Source organism: Moschus berezovskii, chromosome 8 (genome assembly GCF_049115385.1).
Source record: "Moschus berezovskii isolate FMDL1 chromosome 8, NW_MosBer_1.0, whole genome shotgun sequence".
NCBI classification, from domain to species: Eukaryota; Metazoa; Chordata; class Mammalia; order Artiodactyla; family Moschidae; genus Moschus; species Moschus berezovskii.
This window is the reverse complement of record NC_142467.1, coordinates 51,137,960-51,160,021: the sequence shown is the minus strand read 5'-3', so window position 1 is coordinate 51,160,021 and position 22,062 is coordinate 51,137,960. Positions and strand designations below refer to the sequence as shown.

Here is a 22,062-nt window from a genome sequence, read left to right as displayed (position 1 = left end):
AGAAGAATTCAATCCAGGGCCAGAGACGAGGCTTTGGCCTCGTCTTTGCTCAGAGTTTTTGTGTAATAAAGTTTTATTAAAGTATAAAAGAGAAAGCTTCTGACACAGACATCAGAAGGGGGCAGAAAGAGTACCCCCCAGTCACTAATCTGACAGGATTAGTCAGAAGGTTTTCAGGAAGGAGAAACTGTCCTCAAGCAGGATACACTGTTGTTGTATAATCCCTAGTACAGAATTTAAACTGAGTTGTGTAATTGACTAAGACTAAGGAATAGAGACAAAAAAGTTTGTCCTTTCCTCCTCCTTGAGAATTCCAGACCCCTATCTCCACTTTGAGAGCCCCAGACCCCTATCTCCTCCTTGGGGACCCTGGACTTCTTATCAATCTGCCTAGGAATTGACTCTCTCACTATGATGTAATCAGTTGTTAACCAGTTGGTTGCAGCCTTGATCAGTCCTTCCTTATAAACAGATTGGTGGATGTTCCAAGAAGTTTTCCAGTATCACTTCCTTCAGTCTCATGAAATCATGCAAGTTCTGTAAGATCTGCAATTTTACTTTACAATCAAATTATATCACATGCTTGGAATAGTGGTTCTTAATCTTGGGTGCACATTAGAATAACCTGCAACTTTTGAAAAATATCAAAGCCTGACCCCCATCTCTGGAGATAAACTGACCCCAGTGAAGCCCTGACATGGGCATCTTCTTAAAACTTCTCAAGTGGTTCCAACATCAGACAATCAGTGAGACTGGCCAACACAGCTGTTCATGTGATACTGATGTTAAATTGAGATGCTTGAAATAATACTATAACAGGTGGGTTCGTTTGTGAATGTTTTCATGTTTGAATGGTTTCTGCCTCCCTCTGTATCCTGTTGCAAGGTCTCTGATAACAAATGTCCAGATAAGACCCTCATTCCCACCCCTGCACCATACTCACCTTCCTGGGTCAGGAGTCCCAGGTATATAGTTTCCAGGTGTTTATCATCTATTGACACGTGGATCTCTGTATCCTCAACCAGTCGGCAGTTGAGCCAGTATTTGTGGTCAAAAAGGAGATGCTCCAGACATGTAGATACATAGCCTAAGTCAAGCCCAACAGGATTCCTCAACAACATGATTCCTGCCATTAGCTGAGCATTAGGGTGAGTAATTTCCCACCAGAATTTCTCCCCCAGACTTTCATCCCTAACCTGACTACATTTAACTGGAATTAAAAGAGCACAGAGAGGTAGCTAGAAATTTTCTAAAACTAATTAGTTCTTCTCAGCATCTGTTGGGAAGTACAAATCATTTTTAAATCATGTTATTTTCAATATATTATGAGTCTCCATAAACACAGAATGAGATTATCAAACCAAACTACCTTTCTATAACATACCCATAGAGGAATCTCCAAGATTACAATGTTGACTCTGGGGGTTCCTTGTTCCCCCTTAAAGTTCTCCTGACCAAATCCAAATTCTAATATCCCTGATGATGCAGTAGTCAAGGAGACTCTCTATGATCCATAAGTGAGTCAGGATTTACTTTAACATTCCTCTGACCCTACCCTTACCTCATGCCCAGTAAGATCTCACTTGTTAAAACCAGACTAAAAACTATGCAAATTGCAAAACTGTAATGATAATGGATAGTATTTTAAACATTCCTATCAATTGAAATGATTTGTATTAAAATTTTGATTCTTCTCTAGACTTCCTTACTTTCTTAAGATGCAAAACCTGTCTTTTTCCATTCTGACTCTCCACTGTACTGATTTATGCCCTGTGTATCTTCTGTAACAGTGCCTATCATACTTTAATGTGCACAAAAATCACCTAGGACATTATTAAAATAGAGATGCTGGTTCAGTTGGTTTAGGGTGGGGCCTGTTGTTGTTGTTATTCATTTGCTAAGAATTCCATTTTTCTAACAAGCCCCACTTGATGCTGATGCTGCTAGTGAATGGAGCATATGTTGAATAGTAAGGATCTCTAATGGTCACAGAAGGAAATGGGTGGAATGGAGAGCAGAAAATCACTCTGACTACAAGAGAAGAATTTACGGCTTCTAGTGAAGAACCATCTTGACCCTCCTCCCCTACATGAAATCACTTCCTGCGGTTTGCATGGAGCCCAGCATTTACTAAGCCTAGCATTTAATAAGAGATGTAAAACATGCACATCAATTTAAGAGGCCTCTTCTTGCTTTGCTTGGTTTTGCTTCGCAATTGTAACTTCCCTATCATGAGTTACTCTCCATGGAGATTGTAGGTAAACTATTTCCCACCACACTGGTACTGGTGCTGTGCCCCAATATTCTTCTTTACCTTCTAGAAAACCCTGTATCCTGAGGTCCCTTTAGCAGACCTATCTTTCTTTGACTCTTCCAAAAACATGGAACATGGATCTGGAACTATTTTGAACAGCTATTTAGATCCTACCTAAGGCTGGTTTCTTTTTCTTTTTAACCATAAATTTTGAATCTATCTCTATTTTGAATTTTGTAGATGAACAATAGCTGTTGGGCAGTTTTAACTGATTATCTAATAATCTCTCCTTGAAACAAAGAAGTGCTGCATGTGACATTTCAGTGCAGTATCTGCTTTAGATTTAGTTCCAGGAAGTTTGTTATATTTCAATTAGAGCATCCAATTAGGCGCTATCTCTTTTAATTATCAGAGCCACACCAATTCCTTAATGTCAAGCTCTACAAAATGACTGATCTGAGACACAGGTGCTCCTTTACCTGCCTGCTCCATGTCATACCTAAGTTCAGGTAGGTGGAGAACTTCCAGATTTCCTCTATAGTCTTAAAGGTGATGAGGAACTGGGCTTTCTGGGACTGGATACCCACCAACCTGGCTGAGAGGTCCTGAGGAAAGAGAACAGTGAGTCAGTCTGGGATGACAGAAGTGTTCTGTGAACAAGTTCACGTATGACAACGTGATGTGTATGAACTTTTTTTGAGATATAATTGACATATAACATTGTATTAATTTTTAGTGCGCAATATAATGATTTAACATATGTATATATTGTGAAATGATGACCACAGTAAGTTTAGTTAACATCCACCACCTCATATAATTACAGATTCATTTTTTCTTGTGATGAGAACTTTTAAGATCTATTCTCTTAGTAACTTTCAAATATTCAATATAGTATTATTAACTATAGTCACCATGCTATATGTTACATCCCCAGCACTTATTTATAACTGGAAGCTTGTACTTTTTAACCCCTTTCACCAGTTCTGATGTAGATTTTTTACATCACCAGAAAAACAAAAAGGAAATAACCTAAATGTTCATTGATAGGACACTGGTTAAGATAAATTATGATTCATCCATTCAATGGATACATTATATATTATAAAATGATAAAATTATATATCCATAAGAAAGCTCTTTGTGAATTGATACAGGCTCCAAATGTACCCTCTGAATGAAAGAACAGCAGCAACAAAAAGAAACCAAAGTGTAGAACTGTGCACAGAAAATGTTATCTTTTGTGTTTAAAAAAACTACGTGTTAGAGGGTGAAGAATGCATCACAGAAGGCACCTTGGAAGTAAATTCAATTGTGAATCTCTGTTTAATAATTATTTTTATGAAACTAGCAAACATAAAAACTAAAACATACAAAAATAAAAAGTATCCATAACCCCTCCTCCTAGAGATATCAGTGTTAACAACTTTGTCTATGAACTTTGTACCTTTTATCCTGAACATGAGTTTCTATGTAACTATTTTTATATGAATAAAATCACATTACTAAGTTGTTTTGTAATAGTTTTTCACTAAACAACGTTTTATGAACCATTTCCCAAGTCATTAAATAATCTACATTATTTTTAATGGTTATATACACCATTGTCACATTAAGATAATTAATTCTTAATGATTTATTATTAGTAGTCATTTGAATTGTTTTAACTTTTAAACATCCTAAACAGTACTGTGATAAACATCCCATATCTAAATCCTTGCATGCATCCTTGATTGTTTTGACACAAGTAATTCCAAGAAGTATAATTGGGAATACACATTTTCAATCCTAAAATACAGGAGCCAAGCTACCCTCCAAAAGGCTGTACAATTTACACACAAGCAGAGCAAGAAGAGACCTGTAACTCTTACCCTCTCTTTTTAAATACTGAATAAAAAAGCCTGAATCACTGCCCAGACTTGGTTTTCCCCTAAAACATCTCTATTCTGTTTGTCCAAGCTTCTGGACTTGACTATAACAAGTTATGATCAGAAAGTCCCTCTCCCTCCAGGCCAGGTCCTACCTGAAAGATCAACCCCTGAAATCCTATCCTGAGAGGTTGATTTCATCAACCCCTGAAATCCAACCTTGAGAAAGAAGAGGACAGAAGGATCAAAGAAAAAGCCCCTACATCAGCAAAGTCAACTCTGAGATTCTCCAATCCCAGGCCCCAAGAGGCCTCAGCTCCTTGGGAGATGTGGATCCTGGTAGTCAGGGAAGAGGGTCCTTAGGAAAAATTGGTTTACAAGAAATTTATTACACACCAGACACTTCAGCAATAGTTTGATGAGCAATGCTTCATTTAACTTTCACAATAACCCTATGAAAAGAGGAGTTAACCCATTCCAAATACACATTTATCACATTTAACCATTTCTGAAATAAAAGAGGAAGTGTGACATCATAAATAATTGTCATCACTTATTTTCCTTCTAAAAACAATAAATTTATAATCAAATGGCATTTCTGATTTAATAGGAAATGGTATTATCCCTGTTTTATACTCAAGGATGCCAGAGCACAGACAGGGTAAGTTAAGGCAGCCATGACACCCAAACTGGAGTCAGATTCAACTGACTCCAAGTCCCAGCAGGCCATTTTGCACCACCAAACCCAGTTCTTACCCATGTCAAAAGTGACTGAAATTAAAAGAAACTCAATGGTGCCAGTTAGAAGCTAATCCCTCCAAGTTCCTGAATTCTGGAGATTTAAAAACAAAACCACGCTGCTATTTATAACATATCTACTATTTCTGGAGCACATCCTACCACCCAAGCACAACACCAAGCTCTCTACAGATACTATCTCCTTTACTTCTCCCAACAAACCAAACACTATCTTTTTTATTATAAGGCTGATTAAGAGAGTATGTTCCTCTTTTAAATTTGTATCAACTTCATACAGAGACTGTAAAATAACAAGAACATGCTAGTTTAATATGTAAAACAGTGTTCTCTTTCCCCCATCTCTTTTAACAACTTGCAGCAACTTTTAATATTTGTCTTTAATTCTCCTAGCAAGTATCACACCACCTTTATGGCAGAAAGTGAAGAAGAACTAAAGAGTGAGCCTCTTGATGAAAGTGAAAGAGGAGAGTGAAAAAGTTGGCTTAAAGCTCAACATTCAGAAAACTGAGATCATGGTATCTGGTCCCATCACTTCATGGCAAATAGATGGGGAAACAGTGGAAACAACGGCTGACTTTATTTTTCTGGGCTCCAAAATCACTGCAGATGGTGATTGCAGCCATGAAATTAAAAGACGCTTACTCCTTGGAAGGAAAATTATGACCAACCTAGACACCATATTAAAAAGCAGAGACATGACTTTGTCAACAAAGGTCCATCTAGTCAAGGCTATGGTTTTTCCAGTGGTCGTGTATGGATGTGAGGGTTGGACTATAAAGAAAGCTGAGCACCAAAGAATTGATGCTTTTGAACTATGGTGTTGGAGAAGACTCTTGAGAGTCCCTTGGACTGCAAGGAGATCCAACCAGTCCATCCTAAAGGAGACCAGTCCTGGGTGTTCATTGGAAGGACTGATATTGAAGCTGAAACTCCAATACTTTGGCCACCTGATGTGAAGAGCTGACTCGTTTGGAAAAACCCTGATGCTGGCAAAGATTGAGGGCAGGAGGAGAAGGGGACGACAGAGGATAAGATGGTTGGATGGCATCACTGACTCGATGGACATGAGTTTGGGTAGACTCCAGGAGTTGGTGATGGACAGGGAGGCCTGGCGTGCTGTGATTCATGGGGTCGCAGAGTTGGACACGACTGAGCGACTGAACTGACTGACTGAAGTACCCCGTAAAATATAAATAATTTAATTATACCCTCCTTCCTTGGTCTAGAACTTGAAGATACTATCTACCTACTATGAAAGATGAGAAATTGGTTTATCTTACTGTCTTTTCCTCCTCTCATTCTAAATTTTGTAGCTATTAATTTTTGATTGGTAACTTTGGCATTTAAAAAAAGTACACTTAGAGGTTACCAGTGACTGAGGAAAGGGGATAGAGGAGAGTTACTGTTTAGTGGGTACAGTGTTTTAGTTCAGGATGATGAGAAATTCCGGAATGGATAGTGGTGACGGTTGCACAATAATATAAATGTAATAAATATCACTGATGTGTACAGTAAAAATCATTAAAACTGAAAATGTTATGTTATGTATATTTTATCACAATTTTTAAGAGTCAAATTCACAACATTTTTTAAAAAGTATACTTTATATTAAGAGAAGCGAAAAGCAAAGGAGGAAAGGAAAGATATAAGCATCTGAATGCAGAGTTCCTAAGAATAGCAAGGAGAGATAAGAAAGCCTTCTTCAGCGATCAATGCAAAGAAATAGAGGAAAACAACAGAATAGGAAAAACAAGAGATTTTTTCAAGAAAATTAAAGATATCAAGGGAACATTTCATGCAAAGATGGGCTCGATAAAGGACAGAAATGGTATGGACCTAACAGAAGCAGAAGATATTAAGAAGAGGTGGCAAGAATACACAGAAGAACTGTACAAAAAAGATCTTCATGACGAAGATAAACACGATGGCGTGATCACTCACCTGGAACCAGACATCTTGGAATGTGAAGTCAAGTGGGCCTTAGAGAGCATCACTACGAACAAAGCTAGTGGAGGTGATGGAATTCTAATTGAACTATTTCAAATCCTGAAAGATGATGCTGTGAAAGTGCTGCGCTCAATATGCCAGCAAATTTGGAAAACTCAGCAATGGCCACAGGACTGGAAAAGGTCAGTCTTCATTCCAATCCCAAAGAAAGGGAATGCCAAAGAATGCTCAAACTACCGCACAATTGTGCTCATCTCACACGCTAGGAAAGTCATGCTCAAAATTCTCCAAGCTAGACTTCAGCAATATGTGAATCGTGAACTTCCAGATGTTCAAGCAGGTTTTAGAAAAGGCAGAGGCACCAGAGATCAAATTGCCAACATCCGCTGGATCATGGAGAAAGCAAGAGAGTTCCAGAAAAACATCTACTATGCCAAAGCCTTTGACTGTGTGGATAACAATAAACTGTGGAACATTCTGAAAGAGATGGGAATCCCAGACCACCTGACCTGCCTCTTGAGAAACCTGTATGCAGGTCAGGAAGCAACAGTTAGAACTGGACATGGAACAACAGACTGGTTCCAAATAGGAAAAGGAGTACGTCAAGGTTGTATATTGTCACCCTGCTTATTTAACTTCTATGCAGAGTACCTCATGAGGAATGCTGGGCTGGAAGAAGCACAAGCTGGAATCAAGATTTCAGGGAGAAATATCAATAACCTCAGATATGCAGATGACACCACCCTTATGGCAGAAAGTGAAGAGGAACTCAAAGGCCTCTTGATGAAAGTGAAAGAGGAGAGTGAAAAGGTTGGCTTGAAGCTCAACATTCAGAAAACAAAGATCATGGCATCTGGTCCCATCACTTCATGGGAAATAGATGGGGAAATAGTGGAAACAGTGTCAGACTTTATATTTTTGGGCTCCAAAATCACTTTGGATGCTGATTGAAGCCATGAAATTAAAAGACGCTTGCTCCTTGGAAGGAAAGTTATGACCAGCCTAGATAGCATATTAAAAAGCAGAGACATTACTTTGCCAACCAAGGGCTGTCTAGTCAAGGTTATGGTTTTTCCTGTGGTCATGTATGGGTGTGAGAGTTGGGCTGAAGTAAGCTGATCGCCGAAGAATTGATGCTTTTGAACTGTGGTGCTGGAGAAGACTCTTGAGAGTCCCTTGGACTGCAAGGAAATCCAACCAGTCCATTCTAAAAGAGATCAATCCTGGGTGTTCACTGGAAGGACTTATGCTAAAGCTGAAACTCCAATACTTTGGCCACCTCATGCAACGAGTTGACTCACTGGAAAAGTGTCTGATGCTAGGAGGGACTAGGGGTAGGAGGAGACGAGGACGGCAGAGAATGAGATGGCTGGATGGCATCACCGACTCGATGGACATGAGTTTGAGTGAACTCCGGGAGTTGGTGATGGACAGGGAGGCCTGGTGTGCTGTGGTTCATGGGGTCGCAAAGAGTCGACACGACTGAGCGACTGAACTATCTAACTAACTTTATAATATAATGATTCCCATTCTACAGAAGTATGCAGAAGATCAAAAATTAATAGATTTAAAATGAAGCTTTCTCTGACTCTGATTCCAAGGGTTGACCAATTCCTGCTGAGCAGAGAACCTACACATTATTGTGCATTCATTAGAAGTTTTCTTGAGGGACTTTGTTCCTGGCGCTGTCCTAGGTTCTGGGGAGAGTGTAGGTAGTGGAAGGACAAAAGATGAGGTTGCACTGCTCCCAGAAGCTCACCTTAAACAATGCACGCACCTCCTGGTCCTCATTCTCCAGCACCCAGAGCCGCCTCCTGGCTGTTTCCTGCAAGGGGCCATTTACACACTTTCTGGAGCGGCTCTTCACACTGAAGGAAAGTGTCAGATCTTAAAGAGAACAGAGTGAGAAAGATCAGGATGGAAATGCAGTAACAGGGAAGAAAGATTTAGATAACCCCCAATGATTCCCACATCCATTCCCTAAAGTGGTGGTCTCATCAATTAGAGATTGTTAACAGACCACCTGACCTACCTCTTGAGAAACCTATATGCAGGTCAGGAAACAACAGTTAGAACTGGACATGGAACAACAGACTGGTTCCAAATAGGAAAAGGAGTACACCAAGGCTGTATATTGTCACCCTGCTTATTTAACTTACATGCAGAGTACATCAGGAGAAATGCTAGGCTGGAGGAAGCACAAGCTGGGATAAAGATTGCCTGGAGAAATATCAATAACCTCAGATATGCAGATGACACCACCCTTATGGCAGAAAGTGAAGAAGAACTAAAGAGTCTCTTGATGAAAGTGAAAGAGGAGAGTGAAGAAGTTGGCTTAAAACTCAACATTCAGAAAACAAAGATCATGGCATCTGGTCCCATCACTTCATGGCAAATAAATGGGGAAACAGTGGAAACAATGGCTGACTATATTTTTCTGGGCTCCAAAATCACTGCAGATGGTGATTGCAGCCATGAAATTAAAAGACGCTTACTCCTTGGAAGTAAAGTTATGACCAACCTAGATACCATATTAAAAAGCAGAGACATGACTTTGTCAACAAAGGTCCATCTAGTCAAGGCTATGGTTTTTCCAGTGGTCGTGTATGGATGTGAGGGTTGGACTATAGAGAAAGCTGAGCGCCAAAGAATTGATGCTTTTGAACTGTGGTGTTGGAGAAGACTCTTGAGAGTCCCTTGGACTGCAAGGAGATCCAACCAGTCCATCCTAAAGGAGACCAGTCCTGGGTGTTCATTGGAAGGACTGATATTGAAGCTGAAACTCCAATACTTTGGCCACCTCATCCGAAGAGCTGACTCATTTGAAAAGACCTTGATGCTGGGAAAGATTGAGGGGAGGAGGAGAAGGGGACGACAGAGGATGAGATGGTTGGATGGCATCACCAACTCGATGGACATGGGTTTGGGTGGGCTCTGGGAGTTGGTGATGGACAGGGAGGCCTGGCGTGCGGCGGTTCATGGGGTTGCAAAGAGTAAGATACAACTGAGCGACTGAACTGAACTGAACTGAGGTAATTGTTAAGTAATCTTAACAATTCTCTGAGCACATTCTTGAAACTTCTCCCCCCTCAAAAAAAAAAAAAAATGCTGAAGCCCAGAATGTTCTAGAATCTCAGGAACTGCTACAGTTGGGTTGGTTACTTCTGTTTGTACAGGGTATCTTCCTAGCTGCCTGGCCCTGAGGGAACAGTACCACACAGAACCAGCTAAAACATATATTTCCTCCTGTGGATAATTTGTGAAAGTTTCCAAATAATATGAAATTTATCCATATTTATGGACAAGCATTTATATGTCAGATTTATGACATGTAATAAATATCATGTACTTTATGCATTACACATTGCTGTTGTTGTGTCTGACTCTTTTGCAACTCCATGGAGTAGCACCAGCCTCCTGTAGCCCACCAGGCTCCTCTGTCCATGGCATTTCCCAGGCAAGAGTACTGGAATGCGCTGCCATTTCCTTCTCCAGAGGATCTTCCCAACCCAAGGATTGAACCCACATCTCTTGCATTGCAAGCTGATTCTTTACCACTAAGTCACCAGGGAAGCCCATGCATTATACTTACACACATATATTTCCTCTAACATGCTTCTTTCTGATAATGCATTTATTGTCTGTCAGAGTAGATGGTTAAAATATTATAGCCTATCTTTAATATCTTCAAAATGCACATTCATTCAAACCAACACTCTGAACAGAAGCTGTTTTAGGTGTAGGATATAGTGGGAACAAAATAAACATGGTCCTGCTCTCATAGAGCTTGTGTTCTTGGAAAGTAACCAATTCCATGCACACAATAATTTCAGGTGGAGAAAAGGGGTATGAGTAAAACAATGTTAATAGGGTAAAGAGACAGAGTGATGGAGCTGTTGGAGAGTGGATAGTGCTGTCATGAAAGGCAACACTGAGGAGGTTCATCATTATAACTGCACTTTGCCATGTGTCTTCTTTGGACAATAAGTAGCAATCCCATTAATAATTTTCAAACACAATGAACCATGAAGGCATCAACTGGATAAGCACAGAGGTTTGTCTTCTAGACTTAACTTGCCAGGGCTTCTGCAAATTCCTCAACACATTAAAAATAGCCCTTGTCATGTTTGCCTGAGCACACAGGCAGCCTGAACTTCTATCTTTAAAAAGGCTTGTCTCTAACACAGAAGTTGCAGAAATGCTGTGGCTGCAGGCCAGCTCCGACATAATACCTACTGACCTGACATCGGTGAGAGCTTCAGGTGAATGTTTACTCCACTCCGCTCCTCCCTGGCCTGTGTTCTAATCTCATGCAAGTCCTCCATCTTCAGCAGTCCAGGTCCAATGTTCTGTTAGCCTCACTGAACACTGATCTCTGGGAGGAGGTAAAGCCCAGGGAGGAGGAGTCACACAGACCTGGGCTCAAGGCTTGGCTCTGCCTTTGTTAACTGTGCCACCCTGAGCAGTTAATTACTCCTCTACACTTGACTTTTCTCATTAGCTGAAGAGCTTTTATAGTACAATCCCACAGAATTTTTAAGAGGCTTACTAAATGAGATTATGTTCATAAAGCATTCTGTTCAGTGTTGGGTGCATACTAAACATTCAATAAACGCATTAAGCATTAGCTGTTGTCCGTCACAAACCCCCATCCCTACCCCAGTTCTCCAGCAGTTTCTGCTCTCTGCCCTCATCATGTTACACTGTAATTAACCTTGACGCTAACTGATTCTGTGATTTCTTTTCACTAAACGTCTTGTCCTTCCAAAGCCTGATCCAAACTCCTCTCCAGAATCTCCCCCAGAAAATCTCCTGATAAGTGATGGCCCCTTCAAAGTGAATCTCCTTGCCAGGCACTTGAGTTCATGGTTATGGAACTCAAAAGACCTTGATTTAAACAAGCAGACTGCTTTTGGATCTCAACCGGTGAGAGCTGATACTCAGAGCAACACCTCCACGCCAATGTGGGATCCTACATTATCCACTGAGGACAAGGGAATAAATCAAGTTCACTCTACTTTTAGTGCAAAGTACATTTTGTCACTTTTTAATCCTTCTGAAAACTAGTGGTTTAATCATGATAATGTATCTGATTGACTGTCTGTGACTCTTCCTCATGAAGAAGAGGTTGGCAGTTGGAGCTGAGTCTCCCCTTCCCACACTATGATCTTCTTGGAAACAGCATCATGGCAGAAAATTCTGAAAGATGGACAAGTTCTGGCTCAGGAGGTGAAGTTTCACCTACATGTACCCTTTGTTCACTTGCCTTCATTCACTGATAGGATAAAATGCTGACTCCACTGTGTTCATGAAACAACAGATGGTTGGCAATTCAGCTTTTTCAGAGATGGCACAAGCTGACAGACAGATAAGCAGATTGACACAACAGCAAAAAAATAGAGGACAAGGTGTTTTTCATAGTCAACAAAGAAGTCTGACAGAATTTAAAATGGGGAAAAGAAAGAATGTGGCATGACATTATACACTATCTGTTTACATAGTACATATCCTTTAAAACATTCATACTGCAGATCTTTTTTCACAAATCTTGATTTTGTATGCTGTAAAGAAGTGCATGTTTGGGAGACAACAGGGCATCATAGTTACAAACAAGGACCAGGGATTGAATCCCTTTCTCCTCCTGTATTAACTGTGTGGCACTGGGGAACTTACCCCATTCTGTGAGTCTCTGTTTGCCTCCTTTGAAAGGCAGAATGTGGTGCCACCTCCTAGAAGTGAGTATGTGAGAATGAGAAGTAGATGCAGGCATGACTTAGCATGTGCTTGGTATGTGATTTGCCATTAAAAATGGTCCTTGTTACTGGATAATAGAAACTGGGTTTTTCCCAGGTTTACCCTCAGAATTTCCAGTACAAGGTTCAGCTCAGGTGTACCTCTCTCTCTAAGGATGGTTCTCTTTGCCAGTTTCATTAAAGTCTCTTAAGGATAACATTGTGAAAAATATGTATTAAGAAAAAGATTTTTTCTACTTTAATTTCAAAATCTTTTTTTTCCTTCTGAAAGAATCATACAGACACCCTTCTGCTCAACCAATCTCATCCCACATACTCAACCCTTTATTCCCTTACGTATTTAATAACCTCTGTATAAGGTGGTATACAGAAGACAAATAAGACTTCCATGAACTTATTCAATCATTCATTTATTTATTTACCAAATATTTTCTGAGCACCAATTACATATGTACAAACAACTCTTTTAGGTACTATGTAGAATACTTAATTATTCAAAAAATTGCACCTGCCCTTCAGCACCTTAAAATCTATTTGGTGATATATACTTTATTTAATACAGCAAATATGTATAGAGTTCCTAATATATACCAGATTGTGAAAAGCTTTCAGAGTCAGCTGAGATGGTTTAGCTTTAATCACACAGGCAATGGACAGCACTGGAAGGTTTGTGGGCATGTGAATATCATAGTCATTACAAAGATGTATTTAATGGTGGTGCCTAGGAAGGATCAGAGGGAGGGAACTTGTAGACAAGACTGATAAGGGGGTTATTGTAACATTCTACATGAAAAATATTTTTAAATAAGTTTTGTCTTTGGGGTTTAGATACCTGGAATCATGTTCTGTGGCAGGAAACATTTTTCCTTGTTTTCAGATGAGGATATAAATTCACTCGATATGGTTGGATCCTTGGAAGAAGTGTCTTTACCTGGAGGAGATCAAATGAAAGATCATTTGTGAGAGTGTGAGAAAGCCATAAGCAAGGGTTACAAGTTTTTGTCACGCAATCATTCTTTTATCCAGGTTGGTGGTCCAGAAGAATTCTAATTATTATCACTTTTGCCTTAGAATTATTTAGTTCTCAGCTAAAGCATGCTATCTCAGTGCTACAGCAGCCTGGGTATCTCCACTATATTTTAAAAAGGGGAAAAAACAAACAGATTTCCCACCTACAGGTCAGAGTGAGTCCTATGGCTTATGTGTTCAATATATGCTGGGCCTTCAAGGTCATAATAAACCTGACTACAGCAAGGTGGATAATGGAAATGCTGGAGCAGAGCAATTGAGAATAACATCCTGAGGGAGGTGACTGGGGCATGGTTGTAATGGCCCTGAAACCTATGATTGGCCCCAAACTATCCTTCTGTCTGCCCACTTTACAGACTTCTGTATGGCAGGGGTCCTCAATCTCTAGGATCTAATGCCTACAGATCTGAGGTGGAGTTGATGTAATAATAATAGAAATAAAGTGCACAATAAATGTAATATGCTGGAATCATCCCAAAACCATTTCCCACCCCCAGTCACTGACGAAAACTGTCTTCCACAAAACCAGTCCTTAGTGCCAAAAGGGTTGGGGACCGTTGCTATATGGGATTTCTTTCCTCCCCAGCTCACTATGATGTCCCTATCTTTGCAGCTGTAAGACTGGAGTGAAAAACAGAAGTTCATAGCACATACTAGGGTTAAGAAGGAGGCTATTTTGATGACACAGAGTTGAAAAGAGAAGAAAATTGCAGTTATAAAGCACAAGGCAGTAGATTAAAAAAAAGAACAGAAGGGAAATTTGCAAGTATTGACATGGAATGTGGGCCTCTTTCATGGTATCTTCAAAATACAACAAAAGAACTCAAGTTCTTAACCCATTGTTGTTGGTTGCTCTGTTCTTTTGAACATGACACTGCTCAAGGACTCTACCATGGGGTCAGAATATTGTAAGCAAAACCTGATACTGGAAATAAGGGTTAGGAATCTTGGCTCAGCTACTAATTGTCAGTCAGTCATCTAATCCGTCCAACTTCTTCATTTGTAAAATGCTGGTGGATCAAAGTCAAGCAGATCTACTAGGTTTGCATTCTGGACCTGTGCTTCTCCTGAAGCACAGGCAGTCCAAGAATGATAAGGAATGAAGTAATCATGCACCATCCAATCATGGCTGGTTAACCTTGAACCCAAATCCTCATATTGCTGCCAGAATTCTGCCTTCTTCCATGGCTGTTCAGTGGGATTTTGAAACCCAAGCTGAGGATCTTCCATTTTTTCATAGCAGGAACAGTTAGCACTTTTTTAGGGCAATGAACAGGGAGAATGAAATGAATTTAGGCTTGAATATGCCAAAGGAGGGGTCATTAGCTTACAGATTTTCATGTAGCAATCTTGTTAGTGCTGAAATTAGGCAGTTTACCTGTAAGCTAGCAGTAATGAGCTATAGTCTACCAGGATCATTTTGTAGTTCTGCCCCCAGGAACCAAAGTAACTGCAGCAGAAAAGGTTCTGGCTTGAGAATCATGAGATATGAGTTTGCACAAATCAGATTCTCCCATACATTGGTTAAGTGACACTAGTCAGGATATTTCATCTGTCCATTTTTTTCAGATTTCACTTTTCCCAATTATAGGTGAAGTCTTGACCTGATTGCTTTTCAACCCTGTCTGCCTATTCAAGTCACCCAAGTGGCTTTTGAAAAAAGCAGTGACTTTTTTAAAAACCCTGCCGAGTTTTGCTGGAAGATGGCGGGGGAATAGGACGGGGTGACCACTTTCTCCCTGACAAAATCAGCAAAAGAACATTTGAACGCTGAGTAAATCCCACAAAACAACTTCTGAATACCGGCAATGGACATCAGGCACCCAGAAAAGCAGCCCATTGTCTTCGAAAGGAGGTAGGAAATAGTATAAAAGATAAAAAGAGAGACAAAAGAGGCAGGGACGGAGCTTCGTCCTGGGAAGGGAGGCCTAAACAAAAAAGAGAGAGAGAGAGGTTTCCAAACACCTGGCAACACTCATGGGCAAGTCTGTGGCGAGCCTTGAAACCTCAGAGGGCCACATAACCGGGAGAAAAAATAAATAATTAAAACCCACAGACTAAGTGCCCAGAGGAAACTCTCAGCAGAGAAGCGGCACAGACACCCGCACCCCCCACTAGCAAGCGGGGGCCGGGCAGCGAGGCACAGCGGCAGCGCTTAGAGAAAGGACCAGGCCTGAATGCCCCAAGGGCAATCTGAGAGCACTAACGGGAGATAGCTAAGCAGACTGTGCAGCTAAAAGGCGAAAAGCCGGCGAAAAGGCAAAAAGCTGGCGAAAAGGCGAAAAGCCCCAACCTAAGAATCCGCCAGCCCAGCCCCGCTCACAAAACAAAGGACTGAGCAGAGCTAGCCGGCTGTGGTTGGCCCATCCCCCAGCCCCCGCTGGGACAGGCAGGGAAGGGCGGCCAACGCCAGAAGGGGCAACCACGGCCCCAGAGAGGCTTCCCATACCAAGCTGCAGGCAGGCTTCATAGCTAACCAAGACTTCTTGGGTTCCAGCCGGTCGATGGCCGCCTGAGAAGCTGCACCAGTTGTACACCCAGAAAACCGAGCAGCAGGGACCAGGGAGGCGATAAGTCGCAGCAACAGCGCTTGCCAAACGCCTGGTCACCTGAGCTGCTCGGACCGGGGAAGGCACAAAACGCAGGCCCAACCAAGTCTGCGCTTTTGTGGAGTACCTGAGTACCTGAACCTGAGCCGATCAGACAGACCTGGGAAGTGCATGCAACACAGCAGCAGCCGCGGACAGCTCCAGGCAGAGCAACCTACAGTCTGAGCAGCATAAACAGGGAAAGCACACACGCCACCAGCGGGAGCAATCCCAGTGTAGCCAAGACACTGCGAGCACTCCCCACAGACGCCAATGATATTTGTTAGCAGCGTTCCTCCCTCCCCACAGCAGGACTGAACAGGTGAGCCAAAAAAGAAGTGTCCACCACCGCCCCCTGGTGTCAGGACGGAAATTAGACACTGAAGAGACCAGCAAACAGAAGAGCTTTAATAGAAGGAACTGCCTTGGAAATAACAGATGGAGAAGTCTTGAGCCTACTGTAAGAATAAGACTGAAAACCAGAGGCAGAGGCTTAAGTCCAAATCCTGAGAACACCAGAGATCTCCTGTTCCAGGGAACATTAATTGATAGGTGCTCATCAAATGCCTCCATACATACACTGAAACCAGGCACCACCCAAGGGTCAACAAGTTTCAGTGAAAGACATACCATGCAAATTCTCCAGCAACACAGGAGAATAGCCCTGAGCTTCAATATACAGGCTGCCCAAAGCCACTCCAAACCCACTGACATCTCAAACTCATTACTGGACAATTCATTGCACTCCAGAGAGAAGAAATCCAGCTCCACCCACCAGAACACCGACACAAGCTTCCCTAACCAGGGAACTTTGACAAGTCACCCGTCCAACCCCACACACAGTGAGTAACTACATAATAAAGAGAACTCCACAAACTGCCAGAAGACGGAAAGGCCACCCCAAGTACAGCAATATAAGCAAGATGAAGAGGCAGAGAAATACCCAGCAAGTAAAGGAATAGGATAAATGACCACCAACACAAACAAAAGAGGAAGATAAAGGGAACCTACCCGATAAAGAATTTTGAATTTTAATTGTGAAAATGATTCAAAATCTGGAAAGCAAAATGGAGTTACAGATAAATAAACTGGATAAAAGGATTGAGAAGATGCAAGAAATGTTTAATAAGGAATTAGAGGAAATAAAAAAGAGTCAATATACAATGAATAATGCAATAGATGAGATCAGAAACACTCTCGAGGGAACAAACAGTAGAATAACGGAGGCAGAAGACAGGATAAGCGAGCTAGAAGATAGAATTGTAGAAATAAATGAAACAGAGACAGAAAAAGAAAAACGAATTAAAAGAAATGAGGACAATATTAGAGACCTCTGGGACAATGTTAAATGCCCTAACATTCGAATCATAGGAGTCCCAGAAGAAGAAGACAAAAAGAAAGACCATGAGAGAATACTTGAGGTGATAATAGTTGAACATTTCCCTAAAATGGGGAAGGAAATAATCACCCAAGTCCAAGAAACCCAGAGTGTCCCCAAAAGGATAAACCCAAGGTGAAATACTCCAAGACACATATTAATCAAATTAACAAAGATCAAACACAAAGAACAATATTAAAAGCAGCAAGGGGAAAGCAACAAATAACACACAAGGGGATTCCCATAAGGATAACAGCTGATCTTTCAACAGAAACTCTTCAGGCCAGGAGGGAATGGCAAGACATACTTAAAGTGATGAAAGAACGTAACCTACAGCCCAGATTACTATACCCAGCAAGGATCTCATTCAAATATGAAGGAGAAACCAAAAGCTTTACAGACAAGCAAAAGCTGAGAGAATTCAGCATCACCAAACCAGCTCTCCAACAAATACTAAAGGATCTTCTCTAGACAGGAAACACAGAAAGGGTATATAAACTCGAACCCAAAACAATAAAGAAAATGGCAATGGGATCATACTTATCAATAATCTCCTTAAACGTAAATGGGTTGAATGCCCCAACCAAAAGACAAAGGCTGGCTGAATGGATACAAAAACAAGACCCCCATATATGTTGTCTACAAGAGACCCACCTCAAAACGAGGGACACATACAGACTGAAAGTGAAGGGCTGGAAAAAGATATTCCATGCAAATAGAGACCAAAAGAAAGCAGGAGTAGCAATACTCATATCGGATAAAATAGATTTTAAAACAAAGGCTGTGAAAAGAGACAAAGAAGGAAACTACATAATGATCAAAGGATCAATCCAAGAAGAAGATATAACAATTATAAATATTTATGCACCCAAAATAGGAGCACTGCAATATGTAAGACAATTACTAACAAGTATGAAAGGGGAAATTAACAACAATGCAATAATAGTGGGAGACTTTAATACCCCACTCACACCTATGGATAGATCAACTAAACAGAAAATTAACAAGGGCACACAAACTTTAAATAATACAATAGACCAGTTAGACCTAATAGATCTCTATAGGACATTTCACCCCAAAACAATGAATTTCACCTTTTTCTCAAGTGCACACGGAACCTTTTCCAGGATAGATCACATCCTGGGCCATAAATCTAGCCTTGGTAAATTCAAAAAAATTGAAATCATTCCAAGCATCTTTTCTGACCACAATGCAGTAAGATTAGATCTCAATTACAGGAGAAAAACTATTAAAAATGCCAACATATGGAGGCTGAACAACACGCTGCTGAATAATGAACAAATCATAGAAGAAATCAAAATATGCATAGAAATGAATGAAAATGAAAACACAACAACCCAAAACCTCTGGGACATTGTAAAAGCAGTGCCAAGGGGAAGGTTCATAGCAATACAGGCGCACCTCAAGAAAAAAGAAAAAAGTCAACTAAATAACCTAACTCTACATCTAAAGAAACTAGAAAAGGAAGAAATGAAGAACCCCAGGGTTAGTAGAAGGAAAGAAATCATAAAAATTAGGGCAGAGAGCAAGACGGCATGGCTAGCCTGAGTCTTGCAGCCAGTGAGTTATGAGACAGAAAAGGTAGAGAAGGAAACAGTGCTAAGGGCCCAGCTACTGAGCCTGTGTCCCTTCCTTCTCTTTCGCCAGCGAGTCTCCAGCCTCAGGGGCTGCTGTGAAGAAGATGTTGCTGAACCACTGGGCTGAGGAGCTGTGCACGAGGCGCTCAGGCACGCCCCCTGCTCTGCACCAGCACTGGGGCTCTGTATGTGCTCCATTTGTGCTGACCAGTCTCAGCCCAGGTAAGCAGCTTCAGGGGTCAGCAAGCCACGTCTGGGGAGTGTGAGAAGAACTGAGCTCCCATCCAGTGGTAGGCTTGTCCAGCAGCCACAGGGAGGGACTGGAAGAATCCATGTGGCCCAAAGCAAACAAAGCTAGGGGTTTATCCTGAGTTTTAACTTGAGAAGACAATAGACCTTTTATAGATCAGTCACCCAAGAGAGAAGGTCCAGAAGAAGGAGTGGATTCAGTGCGGTTTCCTTCTGCTCTTCTTTGGGATTCGTGCAACTTGTATCACCCAGCAGCATCCAGCGGTCCCCACAACTGAGAAGTAGGCCTCAGCTATTATTTCTTCTCAAGCTTCTTGATACTGAAAGAATCCTTCAAAAAGATTCAAGGCCAGACGCGAGAGACGCCCGGCTCCCGGCGGCGCAGACGCGAGAGACGCCCGGCTCCCGGCGGCGCAGACGCGAGAGACGCCCGGCTCCCGGCGGCGCAGACGCGAGAGACGCCCGGCTCCCGGCGCAACCGACCACGTGCAGAATCGTGACTGAGAGGAGCTGCCCCGCGCCCAGGGTTAGGGCGGTGGCCGAGAGGAACTGTACCACGTCCAGGAGGCGGTGGCTGCTTGGGCACCGGAGGGCCGAGAGGAGCTGATCCACATTCAAAGCAGGAGGGGCGGCCTTGAGGAGATACCCCTCGTCCAAGGTAAGGTACAGCGGCTGCGCCTTGCTGGAGCAGCTGGGAAGAGATACTCCAAGACCAAGTGGAATATAAGAATCCAGTGTTCTGGGGAGGAAGGAATAAGACGGCGAGACCACTTTCTTCCCCACAAATTCATCAAAAGAACATTTGAACGTGGAGTAAAGTCCACAAAACAACTTCTGAATACTGGCAGAGGACATCAGGCTCCCAGAAAAGCAGCCCATTGTCTTCTAAAGGAAAGAGAAGAAATCCAGCTCCACCCACCAGAACACTGACACATGCTTCCCTAACCAGGGAACCCGGACAAGTCACCTGTCCAACCCCACACACAGCAAAGAAACTACATAATAAAGAGAACTCCACAAACTGCAAGAAGAGGGAAAGGACACCCCAAGCAAAGCAATATAAGCAAGATGAAGAGGCAGAGAAATACCCAGCAAGTAAAGGAACAAGATAATTGCCCACTAACACAAACAAAAGAAGATGATATAGGGAATCTACCTGATAAAGAATTTCGAATTTTGATGGTGAAAATGATTCAAAATCTTGAAAGTAAAATGGAGTTACAGATAAATAACCTGGAGAAAAGGATTGAGAAGATGGAAGAAAGATTTAATAAGGACTTAGAAGAAATAAAAAAGAGTCAATATACAATGAATAATGCAATAGATGAGATCAGAAACACTCTGGAGGGAACAAACAGTAGAATAACAGAGGCAGAAGACAGGATAAGCGAACTAGAAGATAGAATTGTAGAAATAAATGAAACAGAGACAGAAAAAGAAAAACGAATTAAAAGAAATGAGGACAATATTAGAGACCTCTGGGACAATGTTAAACGCTCCAACATTCGAATCATAGGAGTCCCAGAAGAAGACAAAAAGAAAGACCATAAGAGAATACTTGAGGAGATAATAGTTGAAAACTTCCCTAAAATAGGGAAAGAAATAATCACCCAAGTCCAAGAAATCCAGAGAGTCCCCAACAGGATAAACCCAAGGCGAAATACTCCAAGACACATATTAATCAAATTAACAAAGATCAAACACAAAGAACAAATATTAAAAGCAGCAAGGGAAAAGCAGCAAATAACACTCAAGGGGATTCCCATAAGGATAACAGCTGATCTTTCAACAGAAACTCTTCAGGCCAGAAGGGAGTGGCAAGATATACTTAAAGTGATGAAAGAAAATAACCTACAGCCCAGATTACTATACCCAGCAAGGATCTCATTCAAATATGAAGGAGAAATCAAAACCTTTACAGACAAGCAAAAGCTGAGGGAATTCAGCATCACCAAACCAGCTCTCCAACGAATGCTAAAGGATCTTCTCTAGACAGGAATCACAGAAAGAGTGTATAAACTTGAACCCAAAGCAATAAAGAAAATGGCTACGGGATCGTACTTTTCAATAATTACCTTAAACGTAAATGGGTTGAATGCCCCAACCAAAAGACAAAGGCTGGCTGAATGGATACAAAAACAAAACCCCCATATATGTTGTCTACAAGAGACCCACCTCAAAACGAGGGACGCATACAGACTGAAAGTGAAGGGCTGGAAAAAGATAGTCCATGCAAATAGAGACCAAAAGAAAGCAGGAGTAGCAATACTCATATCAGATAAAATAGACTTTAAAACAAAGGCTGTGAAACGAGACAAAGAAGGAAACTACATAATGATCAAAGGATCAATCCAAGAAGAAGATATAACAATTATAAATATTTATGCACCTAACATAGGAGCACCGCAATATGTAAGACAATTACTAACAAGTATGAAAGGGGAAATTAACAATAACACAATAATAGTGGGAGATTTTAACACCCCACTTACATCTATGGATAGATCAACTAAACAGAAAATTAACAAGGAAACACAATCTTTAAATGATATAATAAAACAGTTAGACCTAATAGATATCTATAGGACATTTCACCCCAAAACAATGAATTTCACCTTTTTCTCAAGCGCACACGGAAC

General features: G+C 41.3%; 1 protein-coding gene across 3 annotated transcripts in view; it reads right to left on the bottom strand.

Moving 5' to 3' along the window:
• SH3TC2 (SH3 domain and tetratricopeptide repeats 2) overlaps positions 1-22,062 on the bottom strand; it is a 70,380-nt gene that overhangs the window by 34,570 nt on the left and 13,748 nt on the right. For 2 of the 3 annotated variants that reach the window (XM_055430401.2, XM_055430402.2), the window contains exons 2-5: positions 13,414-13,512; positions 8,588-8,715; positions 2,754-2,859; positions 944-1,087 (exon numbers count right to left, since the gene is read on the bottom strand). In XM_055430401.2, coding sequence (XP_055286376.2) covers positions 944-1,087; positions 2,754-2,859; positions 8,588-8,715; positions 13,414-13,512 — 477 coding nt within the window. The remainder of the gene's footprint in view (positions 1-943; positions 1,088-2,753; positions 2,860-8,587; positions 8,716-13,413; positions 13,513-22,062) is intronic. The other variant, XM_088838573.1, reaches the window with a different exon arrangement.